This window comes from Ambystoma mexicanum, chromosome 14, assembly GCF_040938575.1.
Source record: "Ambystoma mexicanum isolate Mex_15411 chromosome 14, UKY_AmexF1_1, whole genome shotgun sequence".
Lineage (NCBI taxonomy): Eukaryota > Metazoa > Chordata > Amphibia > Caudata > Ambystomatidae > Ambystoma > Ambystoma mexicanum.
In genome coordinates this window covers 396,126,025-396,148,659 of record NC_090940.1, presented here as the reverse complement: position 1 = coordinate 396,148,659, position 22,635 = coordinate 396,126,025, and the positions used below count along the sequence as shown (strand labels likewise).

Below are 22,635 nucleotides of genomic sequence, written 5' to 3'. Positions count from 1 at the left end.
ATCACAGGGGAGAGGATGAATAATTGCGGGACTCCACAGGAGATGAGTAGAGTTGGTGATATTGATCAGTATGTTGATGCTTCGATAGGACCTGTGTGAACCCATACACTCTGACTGAAATAAACTATTTGCTTTAAGATTGATGATGCAGTTTCCTTCATGATAGCACAGAGTACATACTATAGCAAAATAAATCAATTCCTGCGTTTTCTAGGGGATAATTTGAGATGTACAATATTTCACAGATTTCAAGTTTTTCACTTTCCTGACCTATGGGAACCACACTTTACATAAAAGAAATCCAGAGTAAACGCTAGATCCTAAAAGTGACTTTTCTACCAAGTAGTCCAACATCACACCTTGAATTTTATATGCACTGTCAATGTTGAAACCAACAATTGGCTACATTTAGAGCAGAAATATCCCTAGAATAAAAAAGTTATGCAAATGTTTTTCAATACTTGCCGATGGTGTTAAATAAAATAAAGTGAGGTATATATTGCACATTTTGATGACAATATGATACAAACAAGCAGTGATAATTTGAACATTCATATTGATGAAGGGGATATAGTGTCTAGAATGGTTATTAGGATATATGAATTAATAGTTGTATGGATTATGAACAAAATAAATAGTGAGAAAATAGGAGGCAGGGTATTTTTATTCTACTGGTGAGCTGCCTGTATTCATAAAAATGCTGTCTGTGATTTCTCCAACATACATTTATGAGGCAACCGTTACTTTTGATTCACAATTTTAAATAAAACAGATTATACAAATAAGAAAAAGCAGGTTTCTTCTCAGAGAATTTTGAGGATCAGATAGTCTGGGCAGGGAGTGTAGGATATGTGGATGGTGCATATCTACATTTAAAACAGATTAAAAAAATAAAATTGCTTCAAACAGGACATCCAGCCCATTCGTGGAGGAGGAATTGCGGGTGGGTGGGTTCAGGAAACACGAAGGACAGCCCAGGAAGAATATCCAGCAGATAAAAAAGAAACCGGAACCAAGGGAGAAGGACCCAGGGAGAAGAACACAGGACCAAGTCGGAATGGCCATACCTGGTCCTTAAAAGCAGAACAGTTAGCAAAAATTCTCCAGTAGCAAGAATGTAAGTTTACTAAAAGTCCAGCAGAATTGAAGGGTCAGGTTTAGCAAAGATTTTATTTTTGCCGTTTTCGTTGATAGATATCTCTGGAACCCCCAATTTTTTTATTTGATTTTAAAAAGGTCCAGACTATTGAAGGTAAAGAATAAGTTACTGACCTGTAACTCCTTTTCTCCAGCATTGGTATCTTTCAGATTCACATGCTGTTTGAATATTCCCAGTCAACAGGCTGGTAACATTAAAGCGGTTTACCTTTACCTTTTTACTTTAGTGCTCCATTAAGAGTAATTTTGGGTCATATTGCCCAAAACCCAATTGGACAGGTCGCCATAGCTCCACCGCTGAAGGTCATCTTCAGATTTGGAACCGCACGTGATGTGGCAATATGAGCCAAGAAGAGCCATAATAGTGGTTGGAGGGAGGGTTGCATGTGAATCTATGAAAGATGATGCTGGAGAACAGTAGTTACAGGTAAGTAACTTAGTGGATTTTATTTATTTGATTTTTACATTTATAGCAGCACTCAAAGCCCTGAGGCATCTAGGCGCTAGTTATAGTACAAGTGTGATAGCAAGTTCACAAGGTGCCTGACCATGCAAAAGTAACAGGAGGGTAGATCGTGAAAGCACGCTCCGGTGAAGCCTCACCTCATGGTGTGGGGGGGGGGCTACGTCAGGAGTGCAGGTAAGCAAAAAAACAGTAATAACGTAGGCGCAGAGCCTGATAAAGCCTCACCTCATGGTGTGAGGGGCTACGTTAGGTGTGTACCTAAAACATGATTACTTTGCACCAATTTCTAGATGGAGAAATTGGTGCAAAGTACTGAGTCCAGGTAAGTTATGGTAGTGTAGCACCAACAGCAGGCTAGAGAGGGAAGGTAGTTGCATGAATCATCAGGGGTGGTTACAGAGATAGTAGTATACACCTAGCAGCAGTAACATGGCTCGTAATAACAGCAAAAATCATGCGCACGATAAGGTACAGGACAGTATGATTTGCAACAGTGAGGAAACACTATGCCGTGCTCTGCCTTCTGAGTCCCAAAAAAGTCACGGTGGTAAGGAAGAAACAGCAGGCAGAAATTGGAGCAGAAGTGTGAGGCACATGCTGGACAACGCTGCACAGGCAGTCACAAGACTACTGATGCTGGAGCTGTGGTAGTTTTAGGGTAGGGCTAGGTAAGGCAGGTACTGCAGAGGCATGATCGTGTAGCAAGTTAGTCATAGTAGGTATTACATCGTAGTCAGAGGAAGCGCTAGGCATGTATCTTAAAGAGTATAGTGATGCAGAATGCCAGGGCCTTCCTAGCCCAGGCAGGGCATGCTGGTGGTACCCTTGAAGGTTGCCCTTTGAGGGGGCCGGCTTTGCATGACAGCTCCCCTGGGCTAGAAAACAAAGTAATTCCTGGTCAATCCATCCCCAACATTGGGTCGTTCATAGAGTAATATGCTATTAGAATAATATTGCAAAGCAGTACATGCATACAACCAAAACAGGTAGAGGCACAGCTCAACAGAAGTAGCCAACTCACCTCAAGAACACTCACCGCACGTGAACAGGTTGTGAAGTACTGTCTGGCCGACCCAGGACTCCTGCCCTTGAATCCCCATTGATGCAGTACAGCCTTGTGAAGGTATGGACAGACGTCCACGCGGCTGCCCTGCAGATGGTGAGCAGAGGAACACTGGACAGGAACACTTTAGTGCTCTTGGTCTGTCCAGAAGGGACCTGTTGGCCATACGATGGCAGTGTGAAATGCATGCAGATAGCCATCTTGCAAAGGACGAGTTTGAAAGGGCGTTCCCATTGCCGGAAGGTCCAAAAGCTTCAAAGAATTGTGATGGCTTGTGGAATTCATTAGTGCAAGCCACATAGATTTTAGGGCTTGGGCTACATCGAGGGAATGCAAGAATCGTTCTGCAGGAGACAAGGGAGAGGCAAACACCACCAGCAAGATCAAGGGTTCATTAAGGTGGAATGAAGGAACCTTCGGCACGGTGGGAATGGTTTGTGCGAAGGGCCACCTTAGACTGATTAAGTTAAGTAGGGAAGCTTGCAGGAGCTTGTCTGTAGTTTGCATACCTGTCTGGCAGAAGTAATGGCAATTAGGAATGCAGTTTTCCAGGAGAGATATATTAAGGAGGTTTGGTGCAGAGACTGGAAAGGAGAGCCCATTAGTTTTAAGTGGACAACATTGAGTTCCCATGCAGGAGCAGCAGCTCAAACAGAAGAGAAGGCCGGAACAGTGCCCTTGAGGAATTTTTCGACCAGCCTGTGAGATCAAAGAGAAGGAGAATCTGTGGAACGCGTATAGCAGGTAACAGATGCTAAATGTACCACGATGGAAGAGTGTGCTAAACCGGCATTGTCCAACCACAGAAGGTATGGTAAGACATCTGATGCCCAAAGGTGCAATGGGTCGAGACATTGCCCAGATACTGAAGCATTTCCATTTTCTCTTGTAGCAAAAGAGCATAGACGGTGCCTGGGCCATGGCCAAAATGTCCCAGCAGTCTGGAGGTAGCAGTACATTGCTGAACACTAGGGCCGCATGAGCCAGGCCATTAAGTTAAGGGCTGCTGGGTCATGGTGTAGCATGTACCCGTCTATTGAGAAAAGGTCAGAGCGGGGGCAATATGATGCAAAGAGCCACTGATAGTTGAAGCAGGTCCGAGTACCAAATTTGCCTCAGCCAGGCTAGGGCTAACAGGATCATCTTGCACACTTGTTGTACGAGTAGAGAGAACTCTTGGAACGAGCAGAATCGAGGGAAAAGCACAGAGGAAAATTTCTTCCCAGAGGAACAAAATGCACCTCCCAAACTCCCTGTCTGAGGGAACCTGGCTCGTAAACATTGGGCAGTTCATGGTGGTCATCGTTACACGTAAATCGATCTCTGGATGTCCACACTTAGAGGAGGAGAATCTGGTCTTGTCAAAGCTCCCGTTCGAGGCAGGATCTGAGCTCCCTGCTGAGGGAGTCTGCTATTTTTTTTTTTTTTAATTTAGATTTGTAGGGCACACTGCTTCCCTTGGGCATCGAGGCGCTATAAGAGGCGCTTAAGAAGGCTTGATTCTGGGTTACATGAATGCTGCCCACAGAAGGTTCTTAGAGTACAGGGTTATACAACATAATTGTGACAAGGGTTACATAGTCACTAACGCTGCAGTAGTCAAAGCAAGTTTAGTACATACATATCAGACAAAGAGCATAGTTTTGATAGCCTTACGGAAGGCTGCATGAGAGTCAATCAGTCTGATGTGCGGCGGTAGGGCGTTCCAGTTGTAAGCAGCCTGAGTGGGGAAGCTGTTTTCGCCTGCACGAATTGTGTGAGTTTTAGGAACGGTGATCATGTTGGTGTAGGGCGTTCTGGCTGGCCTGGAGGAGAGGGGTTTGGAGATCCTCTGGGCCAGGTAAGGGGGGGCCAGGTTGTGGAGATGTATTGTATTGTGAATCCCTAGTAGATGGAAAGGATTCAGGAATCTGTTGTGCGCCAGTGCTCACGATCATAATGCTTGGGCCTCTGATCGATGAAGGGGTGCCTCCCTGCGTGCAAATATAGAACTTGGTGGTGGTTTTGCAGTGAAGACACAAACCAGACAGTTCTGCAGCAGGGGCTTGAAAGACTTCAGGGCCCAGCACCCCACTCTTAGCTCTAGACATTGATGAGGAGAGTCTTTTCTTAACAAGACCACATGCCTCTAGCATGGAAACTGCCTGTATAAACTCCCGAATCCTCCAGTGAAGCATCAGTCATGGCTGAAGGTATGGGAGGAGAAAAAGTGCACCTTGAGTGAGATGGGGGGGGGGGGGGGAGAGACTCCACCTTTGGAGAGCGTCAAAAATGAGATGTGCGAGATGAAGCTATTTGTCCTCAGAATCCCAAAACCTGTTGCCAATGAGCATCCAGGAACTGCTGAAGCAGTCTCATTCAGAGTCTGCAGTGTGGGATCAACGGGATGCACAAGGACATTCCCAGGAGGACTTGAGAGCAGGCTAAAGCATTTCACAGGCTTGAAAGCTGGAGGACCTTCGTCAGGCTGTGGTTCACCCTCTCCTCTGAAGGCGTGGCGACACACACTATTGTGTTTGGACTTGTGCCAGAGAACGTTCTGAGATGGACTTAAGCAGGAGTTTGAGAAACCCAGTGACGTCAAGAATATGATAGTCTCTTGTGTGCTGAGTCGCTTATGGAAGCGATGGGACCAGCACCAACCAGTTTTCCAGATATGGGTAAATGAATTCCAAAATGACATAGATGGAGCAAGACATTTGGTGAATACCCGCAGCACTGATTTTAGGCCGAAGGGTAAGGCCTTGAACTGGTAATGTTTTCCTGTTATACTGAAGCAAACATCTGTGCCGCTGATGAATGGGGCTATGGAAGTACGCATCCTCGAGGTCTAGAGGAGCGAAAAGCCCCTTTTTGAAGTGGCCCTTTGTTGCTATTGCTGAGTACCCAATGAACAAGTGGTGTCTGTATCGCCTTGATGGCCTGCATGGTCTCATCCACTTCCTTGGTCCTTGAGCCAACCCTGACTACACAACACAGCCCTGTTACCCATCAGGTGGACTCCTGTGCCCACATTATCCACAGAAGATGTTCTTACACTTCTGCATTAAGGTGATGCTGTGCAAGTGCCTACCCATGAAGAAAGTCAAAAATTGGATCCAGCTGGAACCAGAGCTCCAGGACGTAGCAGGCAAGAATTGCCATAGAGTTCTCCACCTTGATTGTTATAGCAGCTGTAGAAACAACACATTTGCCAAAAGCATGCAGCTATTTGCTTTCCTTGTCTGGGGGGTACCATACAAGGGGACAGAGGGTTTGCAGAGCATTTTCGTGCAGCCACTGAGACAACAGAGTCTGGGCTGGACTGTGTGTGAAGACGTTTAGGTACAGAATCTGGAGCCTTGTACTTCTTTTCACAGAGAATTGATTCCTCATAACTGGAAGGCAGTCTTCCCAAATATAGTCCAGCACGGGGATGGCTATGAATGACTTTCTTGTAGACTTGTCAGTTTGATAAAGGAACCCATCCTTTGTCTGCTGCTCTGAAAGAAGATCGAACAATTTCACTGCCTGCCATATGAGCACATGAAAAGAACCAATTTCATTGGGAGAGGAGTCTCTTGGAGGTAGATCTGCCGACTCGCGATCACCTGGCAAAAGGTCCTCAAACTTGTCAGTTGAGTTAGTGCGTGGAGAGCCAACCGTCGGATAGTCATCTGTGTCGGTGTTCATGAGGGTCGTTGCTGGAGTAAGACCTGGGACCCCGGAAGGGCGTCCAGATTGCAGTGGATGAACCAAACCTTCTACAGGAAAAGCACAAGGCTGTGAGGGGGAAGCAAAGGTGGTTCCCATGAGGTGTTGCTGAAGCTCTAAAACCAGTGTTTACAGAGTGGACAAAATATTTATAGACACATCACGTCCGGCTTAAAGGAGTAGGGACTTGAACCGGTCTTGAAAGTGTCTCAACTTGAACATGTGGCTGCTTGGGACATGTACAGTGGGAGGGTGCCAGTTAAACAGGTATCTGCATAGCTTGTAGTCCAGCAGAGCCAATTGAGATCAATGGTGGCAGCATGTTCCTGGGGGTGGGGGGGCACATCACGTTCCATCATCCTCTGAAAAAACCCTCTGAAATGTCCATGTCAGTCAGTTGTTCGGGGGGGGGGGTCCCATAGCCAAGCAGGGGACTGCAGGAGGTACATATGTGGCCAGCAAAAACAATGGCTGAGCACGAGTCGGCCTAGGGAGTTACAAAAGTGCTGACGGAGCGCCTCAATCCCCTGAAACCCCCTTTGGACATGCAGATGGAGAAATCAAAGGATTTGGAACAGATCTGGCTGACGAGGAGGTAGTCAACGGAATTGTTTTGATCGTCAATGTGGTGGTTGGTGTCGACAAAATCGACGAGGTCAACAGAACAGACTTGGTCGTCGACAAGGTGGTCACTGAGTGAGTGGACTTGGGCCGTTCTTGGTCCGTCGACGAGGAAGAACAGAAGTCTTGGACAAGCAGAGTGTTTAGATGCAGAGGACATTCTGGCCGTTGTCGAGCAGCCAAGCAAGATGGCCGCCTGATTGAGGAGCTCCATCCCCATGATATCCTGAACTTGAATAACTCCGGCTTCACCCAATATTTGAATGATCTACAGTCCAAAATTGGTGCTGATTCGCGAGTGTACGAGGCGCTGGGAGCAGTTGAGCACACACCAGCGACGAATACCGTGTGGCCATTGTGGCCTGCCGGCTTCCACATAAATCCATTCAAACGCGGCTTGGCGGGACACATTGGGAGAGATGCCCGGAGACTTGTCCTAGGTTGGGCCTGAGGCAAGATATCAGCAGCTGCCTCTGGACGACGTTGGGAGTGCCGGTGAGGACATGTATATCGGGCTGAGGCCCCGCGGACGTGGCTGTGTGCTTCATGGAGCAGAGGGAAGGATCGCGGAGCCACTGACTCTAAGGTGCCGGCCGGGGTGTTGGTGGGGAGTGCCTGATCAGGACACTGTCGCAGGGGCTCGGCTGGTGCTGCGCCCCGGCAGTGAAGTTTCTCCTGGCCCAGTGACGGTTGGTGCCCCTAGCCTCAAAATGCCTGAGCCCCTGGACGTGGCCAGGATGCCAGGGGGGGGGCCAGGAGTGAGCAGAGCGTGCGTGACGGTTCCCCTCAGCACTTCACTCCGGGGCTGCTAAAAGGCAACATTGGTGTGGTTTGCAGCGCTGGCCGTGCCCGGGCTGCCCGCCGCTGTTGCTTGTTGCAGGCCACTCCATAGCCACATGATCGGCCAAGCACTGAGTTCAGGATTCAGGCTCACTGTGCGGAACTGGAAAGTGCGACGGCGCCCTTGCAATCTGGAGTGGTAGCTGACCAGCTATACAGACGCCTCTGCTGGGAGTGCCGTGGTGGTCCTAGTGCCCTTGCTAAGCCACAGGAGTGACGGAGTGGGAATGATCTGGAAGGTCTGCAGGGCTGCCCCCCTGGGCTGTCGCCTATTGACAAGCAGGTATCCCTGGAGATAGCGTTGGGGTGCAGGTCCTACTGCACACGGGGCACATCTTGGTGAGCCTGTGCTGGGCTGTTAATCCTGGGCTGAGGACTAGAAGAACGCCCAGGGGATATCCTGAGATTATTGGACTTGTGCCGGGTCTAGAGACACTCTATGCAGAGGTGACCAGGTCCCGCACTGAATATTGTGATACATCTGCCTCCGGCACGTGAGACTTGCGGGCGGAGAACATTTGGCCTCTTTACCGCCACTGCGAAGCCCAAGACACTTAGGATGATCAACTAGGAACTGGAAGCCTGCTGTCATCTGTTCTAAATAGTGTGTCCAGCTTGTACTTTGCGGCAAGGCAACATGAAAAAAGGGTTCTAGAGCCAAGAATGGTCCAATGGTTTTGTATACTAAAACCTCAGGCCTACGGAGCCACCAAACGATGATGAACAACCCTTAGCTTCTAACACCACCAGGGACGACCAACTTCTCGCGGCAATGCAGAATGGATTCATGGCAGTAAATATGAAACTGGTTGACATTGTTTCGACCATTGGCTCCCTGAAGTCCAAACTAGAGAAAGAGGGGGCCCGTATCACTGAGGCAAAGATGAGGATTTGCAAGACGAATCGATAAACAGGAGCGCGATATAGCGTATTTGCAACAGGAGGTCAGCAAAATCTGCAATAAATGTGACGACTTGGAATCGCGGTCTCAACACAATAACATTTGTATCATTGGGATTCTAGAGGCGGCCTGTAAGGGCCCGATGGAACACTTAATCGAAAACCTATTGAAATCAATGTTTGATCCATCTAAATTGTCTTAGCACTTCCTTGTGGAAAGGGTGCACCGCATTCTGGCTCCTGTCGCCAAGCCGGGGGCTCCACCCCCCCGCCCTTACCACCGTTGCTAAACTCCTCAATTATCAAGATAGGGACGTGATCTTGCACAGGACCAGAGAAAAAGGCACCCCGAGGTTATGAATCCTTGGACATCCATATATATCCCGATTTCTGCGCCAACATTCAGGCTAAGCGTAAATCGCATGACTCAGTTAAAAAACGACTTTGCATGAGGCAGGTCCTGTATGCCCTACTATACCCAGCAAAACTGCGTATATAATCTGGACGATGGGCACATTTTTGGGAAAACCCAAAAGAGGCAACAGCCTACATCAAGTCCTCCATTCCCATACCACTCCCGAGGCGAGACCAGGGTTGTGGGGGTAGCCCCCTGCGTGCAACAACAAACCAGATATCATGGACAATGGCTGAACATCAGACATGGTGCTGTGTCATCCCCCTTCATTAACCATGGGTACACATACACTGTTTGCTGCTCATGGTGCACCCCAGGGGATATCCAAATGTGCTATGTTTCTTTTTGGGTTCCATTGTCGAGTTGGGGGTGATGAGGGAGGTGGGGAGGAAAGTTGTCAAGTTTTGGGTCAATGACACACAAGTTAATCATTGGTATATGGGTTCCTTGTGTTTTTTGTTTTGTTTTGTTTTTTTGTTAAATACATTGTTGAAAATCAGTGCAGACTGCTCCTCGACCACACGTTACAGTCTTGTCCTTTGTTAAACCCATCCAAACTTGGGCCCCAATTTGTTACAGCTAGGGCACAATAGATAATATTTCATTCATGTCATGGAACATCCCTGAACTCAATCACCCCATTAAGTCACGCAAGATTGTGGCGTACATTAACCGTCAAGCTCCAAAGGTGGTGATGTTGCAGGAGACGCATGCTCAAGGGGTCCTTAACAAAGGGTTTGCTGCTACCTGTGAGCCTCAACGAGGTTACACCAACTACTCATCGCAATCACGAGGGGTAATGACGCCGATACACCGCTCTATCCTTTTTCAAGAAACCAAACGCTGTATAGACTCACAAGGGAGATCTGTTATGCTATGGGGTGAATTGGCAGGTATCGCCACAACCTTAGTGAACACATATGGCCGAAATGTTGATGACCCCGAGTTCTATGGTCAGGTTTTGGATGTCCTATTAAGGGGTGGGGGGCCATGCGTGTATTATTTGGGGGGTGACTTTAACCTAATATTAGACTGTGTGTTGGACCAATCCAGATCCACTCAACCTGAATTAACCAATGAGGGCCGCATGGTATTGAACATAATGCAACACCTTGATCTCAGACGTGTAGAGAGATCGAAACCCGGACAAACGAGAGTACACATACTATTTGTCGGTCCACGACGCTCATTAGAGGATCGATTATTGGTAAAAGATAGTAAGATTCTTCCTCAAACAATTTCTGACCACTCCCTCATCACCATGAAGTTGCTTTGGGAAGGACTAGCTATTCCCCTGTCTCCCATGGCACATGCACGTCAGACCCGATTTTTCTGGAGACGCTTCAGAACAAAGTAGTCTATTTTTTTTTCATATAAATGAAGGGACGGTACAACATCACACCACGATCTGGGAGGCTTTCAAGGTGTGGGTCAGAGGGGAGATTTCTATTGCTCTTAAGGACACAAGGCGGGAGCTGGGCAGGGTAGAATCGGACCTTAAGAAGCTTGATAACGAATACAGCAGCACAAGACCGGGCCCTGCTGGGTATTAAAGGTAATCTTCTGATGTTCAGGGAGTTGGCAGATGGGGAGGTCCATCTGTTGTATTATTTGCGCTTACAATAGAGCCCCTCGCATGCATAATACATCTTTAACACACTCACCATGGTCTACGTATAGCTTGCCCGCCACAAATAATCTCCCTTTATGCCAATGATACGCTGCTTTACATACCAAATCCGGCTCTAAATCTGGCCCCAATATTAGAGGAGGTGCGTAAGTTCTCCACCCATTTGGGATATTGTATTAATGAATCTAAATCGGAGCCATTTCCGCTGACCAATACTTCTAATGCTCTGCCGGATCTGACTGGATTCAGATGGGCCCCGGATAAATTTAAATACCTAGGGATAGTGGTATCTCATACACATCGCTCCCTATTTGCTGAAAAACATTAGAAATATTTACAAACACTAGCAGACAAATTGGGTCTCTGGCTCCCTATCTCTCTGTATGGCAGGCTCTCCTTATTAAAAATAATGGTGGTCCCCAAATTGCTGTACTACTTCACCAACATTTGGTTTGGCCAGGTTGCGTGTTCTTTGAGAGGCTACGATCCCTGGCGATCAGCTTGTTTGGGGGCGCTGGTACCCCACTGATGAGATGGGTGGGTATGACCAGGCTGTTTGAGCTATACTACGAGGTTTTGCAGGCATAATTTGCCAGCTCCTCAAACTCCCCACAAGAATGGCCAATACATGTGGCTCTGGAGAGGTAAGGCGCCTCCCCCTCGAGCTGGAGTACTATAGTTCTTGCCAACAAGCACACGGACACATGCACATTTCACCAGGTCCGCACAACTGTGAACGCATGGGCTAGAATATTCAACAGGATCGGTGCATCTACCCCATACTTCGGTGCACTCCCAATCTGGAACTGCCCGGCCTTCCTCCAATATACGATAGGGACATCCAAAAAGAGTGGGACACCGAAGAAAGACATGCATTACTTACCGTAAAAGCATTTCTGATGATTGTATATGCTTAGATTTGCATGCTGTGCATATGGTCCGACATACAGTGGTAACCGCAGAGTATTGCATCTTATCTTTCATGGACCGAAAGGGGACGTCGGCATAGTCGTGTCTAACACTATCCCTATCCCTATCGTGACGTGTGTAGTACCCAAAATCCCTCACGCACAGAGGCCCCTCCGACTGTATTTTTTCTGCCATGAGGGAGCCCAAGGCTATAGTGGGTGAGTACATGAAGAGAGAAAGTAGTAAGACGTCTATGTTCCTTCCACCCCGAGAGGGGAGGCAGGGAGGGCGCATGTGAATCTAATCAGATACAATCATCAGAAATGCTTTTACGGTAAGTAATGCATGTCTTCTGATGCTTGTTAATCTGCTTAGAATCACATGCTGTGCATAGACTAGCGAGCAGTACCCGAAGTTGGAGGTGGGTTGTGAGAAGGAACAGTAGAGAAAAGATGTCTTAGTACTGCTTGTCCCACCTGAGAATCAGACCTAGAATGAGTGTCTAGGCAATAGTGTTTTGTAAAGGTGTGGACAGAATTCCAGGTTGCCGCTTTGCAAATGGACTCTAGGGGAACATTTGCAATGAATGCTATGGATGCCCCAGTGCCTCGAGTAGTGTGCACTCTAGGCTTGAAGGGCAGTTCTCTCTTTGCAAGAGTGTAACATAGTGTGATGCATTTGACAATCCACCTTGAGATTGCTGATTTAGAGACAGGGTCCCCTTCTCTACCAGCTGCCACTAAAACAAAGAACTGTTTAGTCTTCCTCAGTGGTTTAATTCTTTCCATGTGAAACATGACTGCCCTGCGCACATCTAGTGTGTGAAGGCTTCTTTCGGCCAGGTTAGTAGGTTTCTGGAAGAACATGAGTAGTTCGATGGACTGGTTCACATGGAACTTTGAAATAAATTTCGGCGCAAACCTGGGATGTGTGCGCAGTACTACCTTATCTTTGTGGACCTTAACAAAAGGGTCTAAAACAGAAAGAGCCTGCAGTTCGCTAACCCTTCTGATAGAAGTGATAGCCACTAGGAAGGCTGTCTTATAAGTAAGGTCTTTCAGACTTGCTTTATGCATAGGCTCAAAGGGGGCTCCCATGAGCCTGGTCAAAACCACATTGAGATTCCCCCCCAGGGGCTGGATGAGAGATGGGAGGATAAATCCTCTTAACCCCTTCCATAAAGGCTTTAATTACTGGTATCTTCCACCACAATACTTTTTGCTGTGATGTTGTGTAGGCTGACAACGCAGCCAGATTAACCTTTAGGGAATTGAAGACTAACCCAGTGTCCAACAGATGGGTTCGATACAACACAATGTGTGAGGGCAAGCAATCAACGGGATTGACGCCCTTGGAATTGCACCAGATGACAAACAGTTTCCATTTGCTGGCATAGCAATAACTTGCGTTAGGCTTTCTTGCTTCCCTGAGTATGTCCATGCATCTTTGAGGGAGTCACAGGTGTCCAAACTCTATGATCTCAGGAGCCAGACTGCTAAATTCAGAGTTTGTGGGCATGGGTGGAGGGTCCCTCCTCTGTCCTGAGACAACATGTTGTACGGGCAGGGCAGTTTGACTGGTGGGGAGAGGGACATCTCCATCAGGTGAGCGAACCAGGGTTGGCGGGCCCACATGGGAGGCCACCAGAATCATGCTAACTGGTTCCTGGTGCATCTTGTGCACTATCTTGTTGAGAAGGGGAGTTGGGGGGGGGAAAAGCGTAGACAAAGTTCCCTGACCAAGTTATCCAGAGACCGTTCCCCTTGGATCGGTTCTGGGTGTACCCGGAGGCGTAGTCTTGGCATTGGGCGTTATTCGTATTCTTCTGGCAGAGGAAAATCTCTGCTGAGTACGTCTGCCAAAAGATTGAGTTCCCCTGGAACATGTTGGGACAACAAAAACATCCTGTGTTTGAGAGCCCATATCCAAATGTTCTGAGACAGCTTGGATAGCCCTGGGGAGTGAGTGCCCCCCTGTTTGTTCAAGTAATACATTGCTGTCGTGCTGTCGGTGAGGATCAGCACTGTCTTCCCTTGCAGTTGTCTCTGAAAGGCTTTCAATGCTTTGAACACCGCCAGTTGCTCCAGTAAGTTTATGTGATTGGACGCTACCTGAGGGGACCACACTCCGTGTGCTGTCTGTTGAAGCAGGCGAGCCCCCCACCCCGTGAGAGATGCATCTGTCGTGAGTGGCTTCCACTGCAGGGGTGGTGAAAGTCTTCCCCTTCAAGAGGTTTTCTCTTGACCACCACTGAAGAGAGAGAACGAGGGCTGGCAAGACAACTAACAGATCTTCCCATTGTCCGCTGGCCTGACACCACTGGCTGTTGAGCCACTCTTGCATGGGACGCATGTACAGCCGCGCGTGGGGACCAAGTATATGCATGACGCCATCATCCCTAGCAATCGCATGGCTTTGCGTACCGTCACCTCCCGACTGGCTACATATTGAGGAACCTGAGAGAGCATGTTATGAACCCTCTCGTTGGAGGGGAAGACCAGGCCGTCTTCGGTCCGAATTAGCGCTCCCAGAAATTGTATTACTTGGCTGGGGACTAAGCTGGATTTCTTTTCGTTGATTGAAAATCCCAGGCTGAAGGAGATCTACTGTTTTTCGGATAGTAACCGAATCGTCATGAGATAAAGCCTCCGATGATGAGTCGGTAGCAGAAACCCCATCCGCTGCACCAGAAGGCCCAGCAGACGGTTTTCCGGGTAGAGGCCTAGTCGTAGTTTTCAGGCCTATAGAGGCATTGGAAATCGAAGTTTCTGGTTCCGAAACTTCAGCGTGTGTCGTTTGGGGAGTAGCGCCCTTATTATGTTTCGTTTGCCCAGTCATACGCTGCTACGGATGCGGGGAAGGCTTGGTATCTGAACGATCCGAGTGAACCGTTGAAGTTTTCGGCAGGCCCGTTGGCGCTTTTGCCTTTTTCGAGTGTGTCGAAGACGGCGTAGGGGTTGTGTGTTTAGTGCGATGCGATTGTACGCCCCTTTCGCCGGGTGTGGTCCCCTGTAGCAAGACCAGAGTCGAGCCCAGAAGGGTCGGGGACGGGCGTGGCAGACCTAGAAGTGTCCACCTCAAGATCTATAACATCCGTATTGGACGTTTGGTCATCCAAAGTATCCCCGTCACTTTCGGCTGGTGTCGCGGTAGGGGAGGGAGGCTCCACGTGTGACATGCCGTAAGCGGCCCACCGCTTTACACGGCGATCCTTAAGGGTTTTAGGCTTAAGGAGTTTGCAAGCCGAACACCGCTTTTCGTCGTGCTCTAGGGGGAAGACAGGCGTCAATAATCTGAGGGACCTCGTCCTGTGCTCGTCCTTCCAAAGATATCTGACCCTATACACAGAGCAGAATCTAAAGGGAGTCCTTTCTATAGCAAAAGGGAAGGATGACCAGACCAAAAGGGAAAACAGTGGAAAGGAGGAAAGACATAACAATATGGCCACCCCGAACCCACTCTCCCTACTGTATAGGCCGGCCAGAGGGCCCGACCACGAGGAAGTCCGGACGCCGGATCTTAGGCGCCGAAACCCACAGCCAGAGACGATTCCCCCGTAGTCTTCGTCGAAGATGTTCTTATTGGGTGAAGTGACTTAACGGGGAATAAACCGGCAATTCGGTAAAGATAAACAATGTCTCTAGTAAGAGCTCCGCTAAGGGCGACCAGTATCTGGGCGGAAAAAAATAATCTGAGGGACCTCGGCGCGTGAGGGATTTTGGGTACTACACACGTCACGATAGGGATAGTGTTACAGACACGCCTATGCCGATGTCCCCCTTCGGTCCCCGAAAGACAAGATGTAATACTCCGCGGTTACCACTGGATGTCGGACCATATGCACAGCATGTGTTTCTAAGCAGATTAACAAGCATCAGAACTGACATTACATGATCTTTTTCCAGATGGCTCCTTTGTTTCGCACGCAGACGTTTCTGAAAAACTGGGTAATAATCCAATTAAATCATTACAATACTACAGGATGAGAGCAGCGATCAGGAGGCATTGATTATCGTTCCCAGCCGAGCCCAGTGAATGTGCAATCATAGGGACTGTAGTTACTGGTGGGAACTCCAAAGAGCTGGTATCCAGACTATATAGAGAATGTCAGGGTGCTCAGATACATGCTCAAGACGTCAAGGGAAGGTGGGAAACAGATTTAAACAGGACGATCGACTATGCTCAATGGCTCCGCTGGTGTCGTCTGATCAAGGAGGTATCCCTTAACGCTAGATACAGGTTGATGCAATTCAAGATACTAAATCTTCTGCATTATACTCTGGCACGAATTGCTAGGTTCGCTCCCGCGGCTGGTGGCAGCTGCGCCAAGTGTGATGCTGACGTGGCCGATTCTCTTACCCATGTACTGGAACTGCCCACGAATAGCCCAGTTCTGGCAGGCGGTCGCTAATTTTCTACATGACATCATAAACGTCCCTCCCACACTGTTGCCCCCCAAATACTTGTTTGGTGACATCGGAAAGGTATCTATTAAAATACGTCACATCTTCAATTTGGGATGTTTGATTGCCAAAAAATGTATACTGAACTATTGGAAATTGAAGGTTGCCCCGGACATCAAAATGTGGATTAAAGAATTGGCATATTTAATCATTTGCATTTGTATAGCGCACTTGTAGCCCAGAGGCATCAAGGCGCTGTTGCATTAATATTAAGAAGAGTTTTTAGATTAAGTTGGATTACATGCGACCGTGAGGTCTCTTGTTTACAGGTACATCAGTATACATACAAAAATTCCAGCGGTGAGCATTCGACAGTATTCATATAAAGAGTTTAGTTTTGATTGCTTTGCGGAAAGCAAGGTGAGACTCAATCATTCTTAGGTGGGTGTGAAGGGCATTCCAGTGGGAGGCGGCCATCGCTAATGATATATGCTAATCCGAGGGATGAGGGCTAGGTTTCCCTGGTGACACTAAGTTGCAGGTCTAGGGACATTTGGGAGCCATTCCGAGAATACCTGCGGAAGCGGAGGTCAACCCAATAGATGTGTTGTGAATTGATGTTAACTATATTTTATGTCCAACTTCATGAAATCTGATCAAATGCTTATCATTACCCTCAAGTTTGATGGCAACATACCGCTGTATATATGCGTTTGAGGATGTATGTCTTACACTGCACTAAATAAAGTTTAAACAAAAAAAAAGATTCTCAGGTGCACTTTTGCATTCTATTGCATTATTCCTTCTACAGTAAAATACAATTTATAGTGGCCGTGTCATGAGATTTTGCCCTGCCCTTTGGCCATCTTGTCTTTCAGCTTTCTTGTTTATGGGGGTCGGATATTCCATTAAAGCAAGCCTTTAACCAGACAGCATTGGCTTTCCTAGACAAAAACGGTGGTATGTGTGTGGCCGGGTGTGGTGGCTGGGACTGTCTACTTCCAGTCCACATCCTGGTCGAGGACCCCATCACCCCCTGACCTCCCGGGCTTTCCCTAAGGTGGTGGGATTGGGAAAGGAAGAACAAACGTAGTTCACTTTTTTCTTGGCACAGTTACATATACATGAAGGCTTTGCCAACACTTTTTCTGCCTCCTAACTGCCTACAAATGGCTATGTTTGGGACTAGTGAGATTTAGGGTAATATACCTGATCTGCTTTAGCAGGGAAGGAGTTTTTAAGTGATTGGCTTTTGTTTTTTAATAAGGCAATGCCCTAGAGTTGCTTACTGCATTTCATTACTTACGATAGTCCAAATAATGTATTTTTACTTACATTTCTTTACATTTACAGTTTTAATGTTCTTCAATGAATCTGAACTGTCTGAAAAGTATAAAGTGCTATGCGTGAATGTATGTTAATAGTGTATGTTTGGTAGTTTTGCTTATCTGTGATTTTCATTGCAAAGACCTTGTTTGAAGGCCTAATACATGTTACTGTATTAGTCTACACGTTGTCAGAGTTTTATTATTAAGAGTGCTGTGGCAAGTCAGAAACAGGAGACTGACAAGGAGGCATGATTTCCTAAAGTTGTATTCTCTCTTAATTCAAAAGACCTTGGGGAGGAAGGATAGCAAGACAACACAGCGCAACACAGGTTCGAATCCCAATCCTGCGCTTAGAAACCACTTGTTGGTATTAAGTGTGTTATAAAAGAACAATTATAATCTTTCTCCAAATCTGTGATTCTAAGCCTTATTCTCTATAAACGAAGATCAAAAAGGTGTGTTCATCCAAGTGTCAAGATGGCCAGACATAAAATGAAGTTCTCAGCCTAGAAATCCCACCTAACCATCTTTCTTCCCTTACTGGTACAAAAACAGGAAAAAAGAAAAAAAAAAAAAACACAAGAAGTACTTTGGGCCTTGCCCAAGTGAAAGGGGTGACTGCTCCCTTCTCAAACCCGCACCCCCCCCAGACCCAGGCTCTTGCCCATGTTCAGTCCAAGTCTGTATAGCTCATTTACAGCGAGACTATTGTCCCAGTATTCGTCGGGTCACTGCCTCGACTTGAAACTTGTGTCACAGTCATTCTCCCTTCAAGGAAGACTGTTATTTCCCTTTTCCATAGTCTGGGGTTCTTTCAGTCTCTTCCTACCCCACTCAGGGGTTCGCTCTTGCTCATTTCGCAATCAGGGCTCCTCCGTCCTTTTCCCCCACTTTAAGGCTTCTTGTGGTTTTTTTCCCCCCACTCTTGCGCTTCCCTGTTCTTTCCCCGTCTCAGGGATACTCCATCTCCCTCTCTCTACTCTGGGTTTCTGTTTCTTCCCCCAATAGGGCTTTTTTCGGTTTCTCTCGCCACTCTGGGACTTCACCATTTCTCCCCCACCACTGTGCTTCATTTTGTGGCCTTGCTGTCCACCTCCCATTCCTCAGTAGCGACTGCCTACCTGTACATGTCGAGCAGTGCTCCTTGGGATGGCTATGAGGGCCGACTGCCCCTCACCTTGGTGCGGAGTCGCTTACGCGACTCAAGTGGTCTCCATGGTGATGGGCTTCTATTCCTGGTTCCCGCTTGCTCGGTGCAGGAGTTTGTGGGCAGCTCCTCCTCCAGGCTCTGCCTCGTTCCGCAGAGGTACTCCGCCTCTGCTTGAGCTGACACCAAAAAGCTCTGTTTGCTAGTCCCCGGGTCACGTTGCAGTGCAAACCTCCGAGCACAAAGCCACATCTGGTGTTCAGTCTAAGCATTGCTGAATGTCTCCTCTCCCAATGTGCACTGCAGCGCATTTAAACACTGCGGGCTGTGCAGAAACTACTCCCAGATGGTTTCTCATCTGGACATGCACTGAGGAGGCTGGTTCTTCCTCCCTTCAACTGTCTTCCATGCAGAGGATAGAATATAGTTTGGGTCAGAAACCAAGCCAGCTATTGTGGCTTCTCACACATCTTAGCTCCTGCATACACAACAAAGGGATTTGTGTGGAGGAAAAAGGATGATAGCTCAAGTCCCTCTCTGGGAATTACTATCCCATAAGGGTGAGTCACCTCCATAGAGATCCCACTTACCTTGAACCCCTACGGGCTGTTAAGTGTAGCAGGCTTACCTCCCTATTCCCAAAGCAAGTGTCACCAGCTTGGGGAAAGGTGACAAACGCCTCTGATTATTCAGTGTTAAAACTGAACCCTTCACCACCTCCATACTGTCTCAATTTTACATCTTACTGCTCAGTCAGCCTACACTGACATTAGTATGTAATCCTGTTCACCAGAAAAGGCTGGAAGCTCAGAATCCACCCACAGGTTGATTTTAAAAATCCATCAGTCAGGGTGTCCCCTCAATATATACATTCACTTATGTGCTTGTCTTGGTTAGCCCTCTAATCACAGAAGTGTTTTGGCAGCCAACCAATACCAATAAGGTTAGCCCTAACAACCCCTGAACACAATGGTCCAGCCCCATAGTGTCTATATTGACTGTCTAGGTTTAGGGACCAGTATAAACCAACCAAAACCACTACAGAGGGCACAGGGCCCGGTTCAGAGTGAGCACACCTGCCTCGTGGTGCCTTTAAAAAAAAGGAAAGGGTCATAACTAAATGGCCAAGAGTAGAAACTAGTTATTTATTAGTTGCATTAGTAATCAAATTGTAGTTATTGGGGCACTTATGCAGTAAAATCAACTGCAACGCTGGTGAAACCAAAACTAAAAATTGCAGCTGCCAACAGCCTAGCCTCTAAAAACAATGAACAATGTTAAAGTTATTCTTGGCCCTAAGAGGAGTGCTTCAAAGCCGCATGTGCTAACATGATAAAGAGGATTGCACTGACAAAGTTCCGTAGAAGTCCCTCCGAGCTCCAAACATTAACCTTCTTTAAAAATTACCCTAGAAAACCAATGGGAATAAACAGTTTAGGGTTTCCATAAAATGAGTCAGCCCCCTGTGGTGTTCGAGCTAAAACATGGCGCTGGTGCGCAGTGCATTCTGGGGGCACTCAGAGCTATAATGGATATTTATCCATGCCTCAGTGGAAAGCTACACTTGCTTTGCGAAACAACATATTTTCAACGTTATTCGCTGATGGGCTTGGAATGCAGGCCTTCTCAGCCAAGGACACAGCGCTGGGAAAGCTAAGATCCGCAGGTGCCGGCTGGTACCCGATAACAAGGTTTGTTTTGGTTTGCTATGCCTGCGCCAAGGTTTTGAGATGAGTTATGGAATTGTTCTCTGGGGCGTTTAGGAGAGGGAAGCGCTTTGCTCCTTGAGGTTACTGTCGGTTGACCCAGCTGGCAACCAACGGTCACCCATCAATGCGCAAGCGCATTGCCAGAAGGTTCGAAAAGTTGCCACCCCTTGTTGAGGAGGGCATATATGCGGAACCCCTCAACGGTCAGGCGGGATTAGCACAAAGACCTCAGTCGGAGGGGGGACGCTTCGGTCCGACATACCTGTGGGCTGTTGTGCTCTCGGCCTGGCTGTTATCGGGGTCTTTCAGCCGCTTCTGGCGAGATGAGGTTTCATTAAGTTACGCCCACGGTGATGTATTCTTTCTTTGACTTCTTTATGTTTTCTGTGATCTATGTCCATGTTAGTTGTATGAGTTATTTCTATGTACCTGTAAGCTTTGAATAAATAGCCGTAAAGAGCTGATTATCTTCTAAAGTGTGCATGGCTGTGAATTATTGTGTCTGTTTTTGGGTTGAAGTATTTGCTCTATAATTGCATTGGTGATTTATGGTAGTTCTGTGCACTTTTCAGAGGAGAGCAATACGTCTACCTGCGTTCAAAGTATTGGCTCTGCAACTGTACTGGTGATAAATTACTGTCCGTGCACTATTGGCGAGCAATACACCCCTCCCCCCCCCAAAACTGAATTCTGCCCCAACAGTCATGTCATCATGAAGATCTCTCATATGATGGGGTCAATTCACAAAGTTGGGAAAGTCCCAGGAAGCAAACAATCTAAACAGCCCTTGCTCTTATGAGTTCTCGCAGTCTGCCGTTCTTAAATCCAAGCATTTGTGGTATATATTGAGCTGCAAATGCTACAGAATATTCACACCAGTGACTGTAGAAAGATCAAACGACAGAGGCAGTGTTTTTCCTCATCATCAAAATCAAAACTTCAACTCAGTTTAGAGAAGTCTCGTCTCATGCAAAATTCCAGTTTTTTCCAAGGTTTAGAGCAAATATCCAAAGATGCATGCAAATATTGGCAGATATGCATTGACAAGATAGGTGGCATAGGCCAGCTAAGGAAAATTCTACAGAGAAGAACCGGCATAGCCTTTGGACCTCATCAGTGACACCACAGGAGATTTCCTTGACAAAATGCCTGTGCATGAAACACGTGTCAAAATAGAAGACATTTATCGTGCTAAAAAATAACATTTGAAAAAATGTGAACATCTTGTGCATGGACATTGACTGTTGCGTGGCATGGATCATGAACACTTCAATATAGAGTAGACCTTCTCAGCGCCAACAGTGGGTGTGACTATAGGAATATCTGTCCTGGTATAGTTCAAAAACAGGATGGTGGTTGATAGGATTTGACTGAAATGTTGGTATGCAATACATATTTAAGAAAGATACATTTTCTTTGTCAGGACCACTTTTAGAATTATGATGAATTTTAAAATTGATGAATTGATAATTTTACCAAACAGGTAAGGTTTCATAAACCATATCACAGAATACATTTGAAATAAAACACGATGAATTGGCAAAATCAACCACTATAACACTGCAAGGAGATGAAATTGTGCCATGGAGCAAAATGTGGTTTAGTGCCAGACAGAATAAATCGCCATAGTAGGAAAACGGCAAAGAGGGCAATGGGTTAGGCTCAAAGGCCTGAGAAAATCAATTACATTTCAGAAGGAACTTTAATAGTCTGGTAAAGTGTGTCATGGGGTAGAACATAGCGGGGGGAGCACTTGGAAGGAACATGCATGAGCGCACAGCACACATGGTGCCAGTTAGGTACATGAGTTCAGACAGAATTAAGATGCATTTGCTAGTCCCATCGATAAGAGGCAAACCCAACAAAAACTTAATTAAGAATGCCATATGCAAGCAGAGCTTTAGGTTTTGTCCAGTTAATGATATTGCTGAGGCTGCAGTTTTATTTTTGTGTGTGTACATTTCATTTTGCCAACAAAGTCTACAATATAATATATACCTTCCCATTCCTTCTCCATTTTCTTCATGTGGATTTCAGCTCTAATCTCCTCAAAAGAATATTCGTCCAAACCACCATAAACCTTTGATTTACAGTACATCGCCTCCTCCCCTTTATTCTTAGAGCAACTCTGCACCCGCTGCAAAGGATCGTCATCCTGGGTAGGTTTCCGAGCACTCAAAACACTCGTTATACTGGGATTAATTTTGCATGGAGTCCTAAAAAAAGAACAAACAGGTTGCTGTAAGCATGGATCAAGCAGAACCTAAACTTACAGGTAGAGAAATACTCATAAGAGCTAGCGAAGACGCCAAGTAGGGGGCAGGGGAAGTTGGTAAAGAAATCAACAAGCACT

The 22,635-nt window shown here is 46.9% G+C and overlaps 1 protein-coding gene across 3 annotated transcripts in view; it reads right to left on the bottom strand.

Annotated features, from left to right (window-relative positions):
• The window catches only part of BUB1B (BUB1 mitotic checkpoint serine/threonine kinase B), an 815,340-nt gene that overhangs the window by 579,226 nt on the left and 213,479 nt on the right, over positions 1-22,635 (bottom strand). For all 3 annotated transcript variants that reach the window (XM_069637517.1, XM_069637518.1, XM_069637519.1), the window contains one exon: positions 22,281-22,498. In XM_069637517.1, the coding sequence (XP_069493618.1) occupies positions 22,281-22,498 (218 nt within the window). The remainder of the gene's footprint in view (positions 1-22,280; positions 22,499-22,635) is intronic.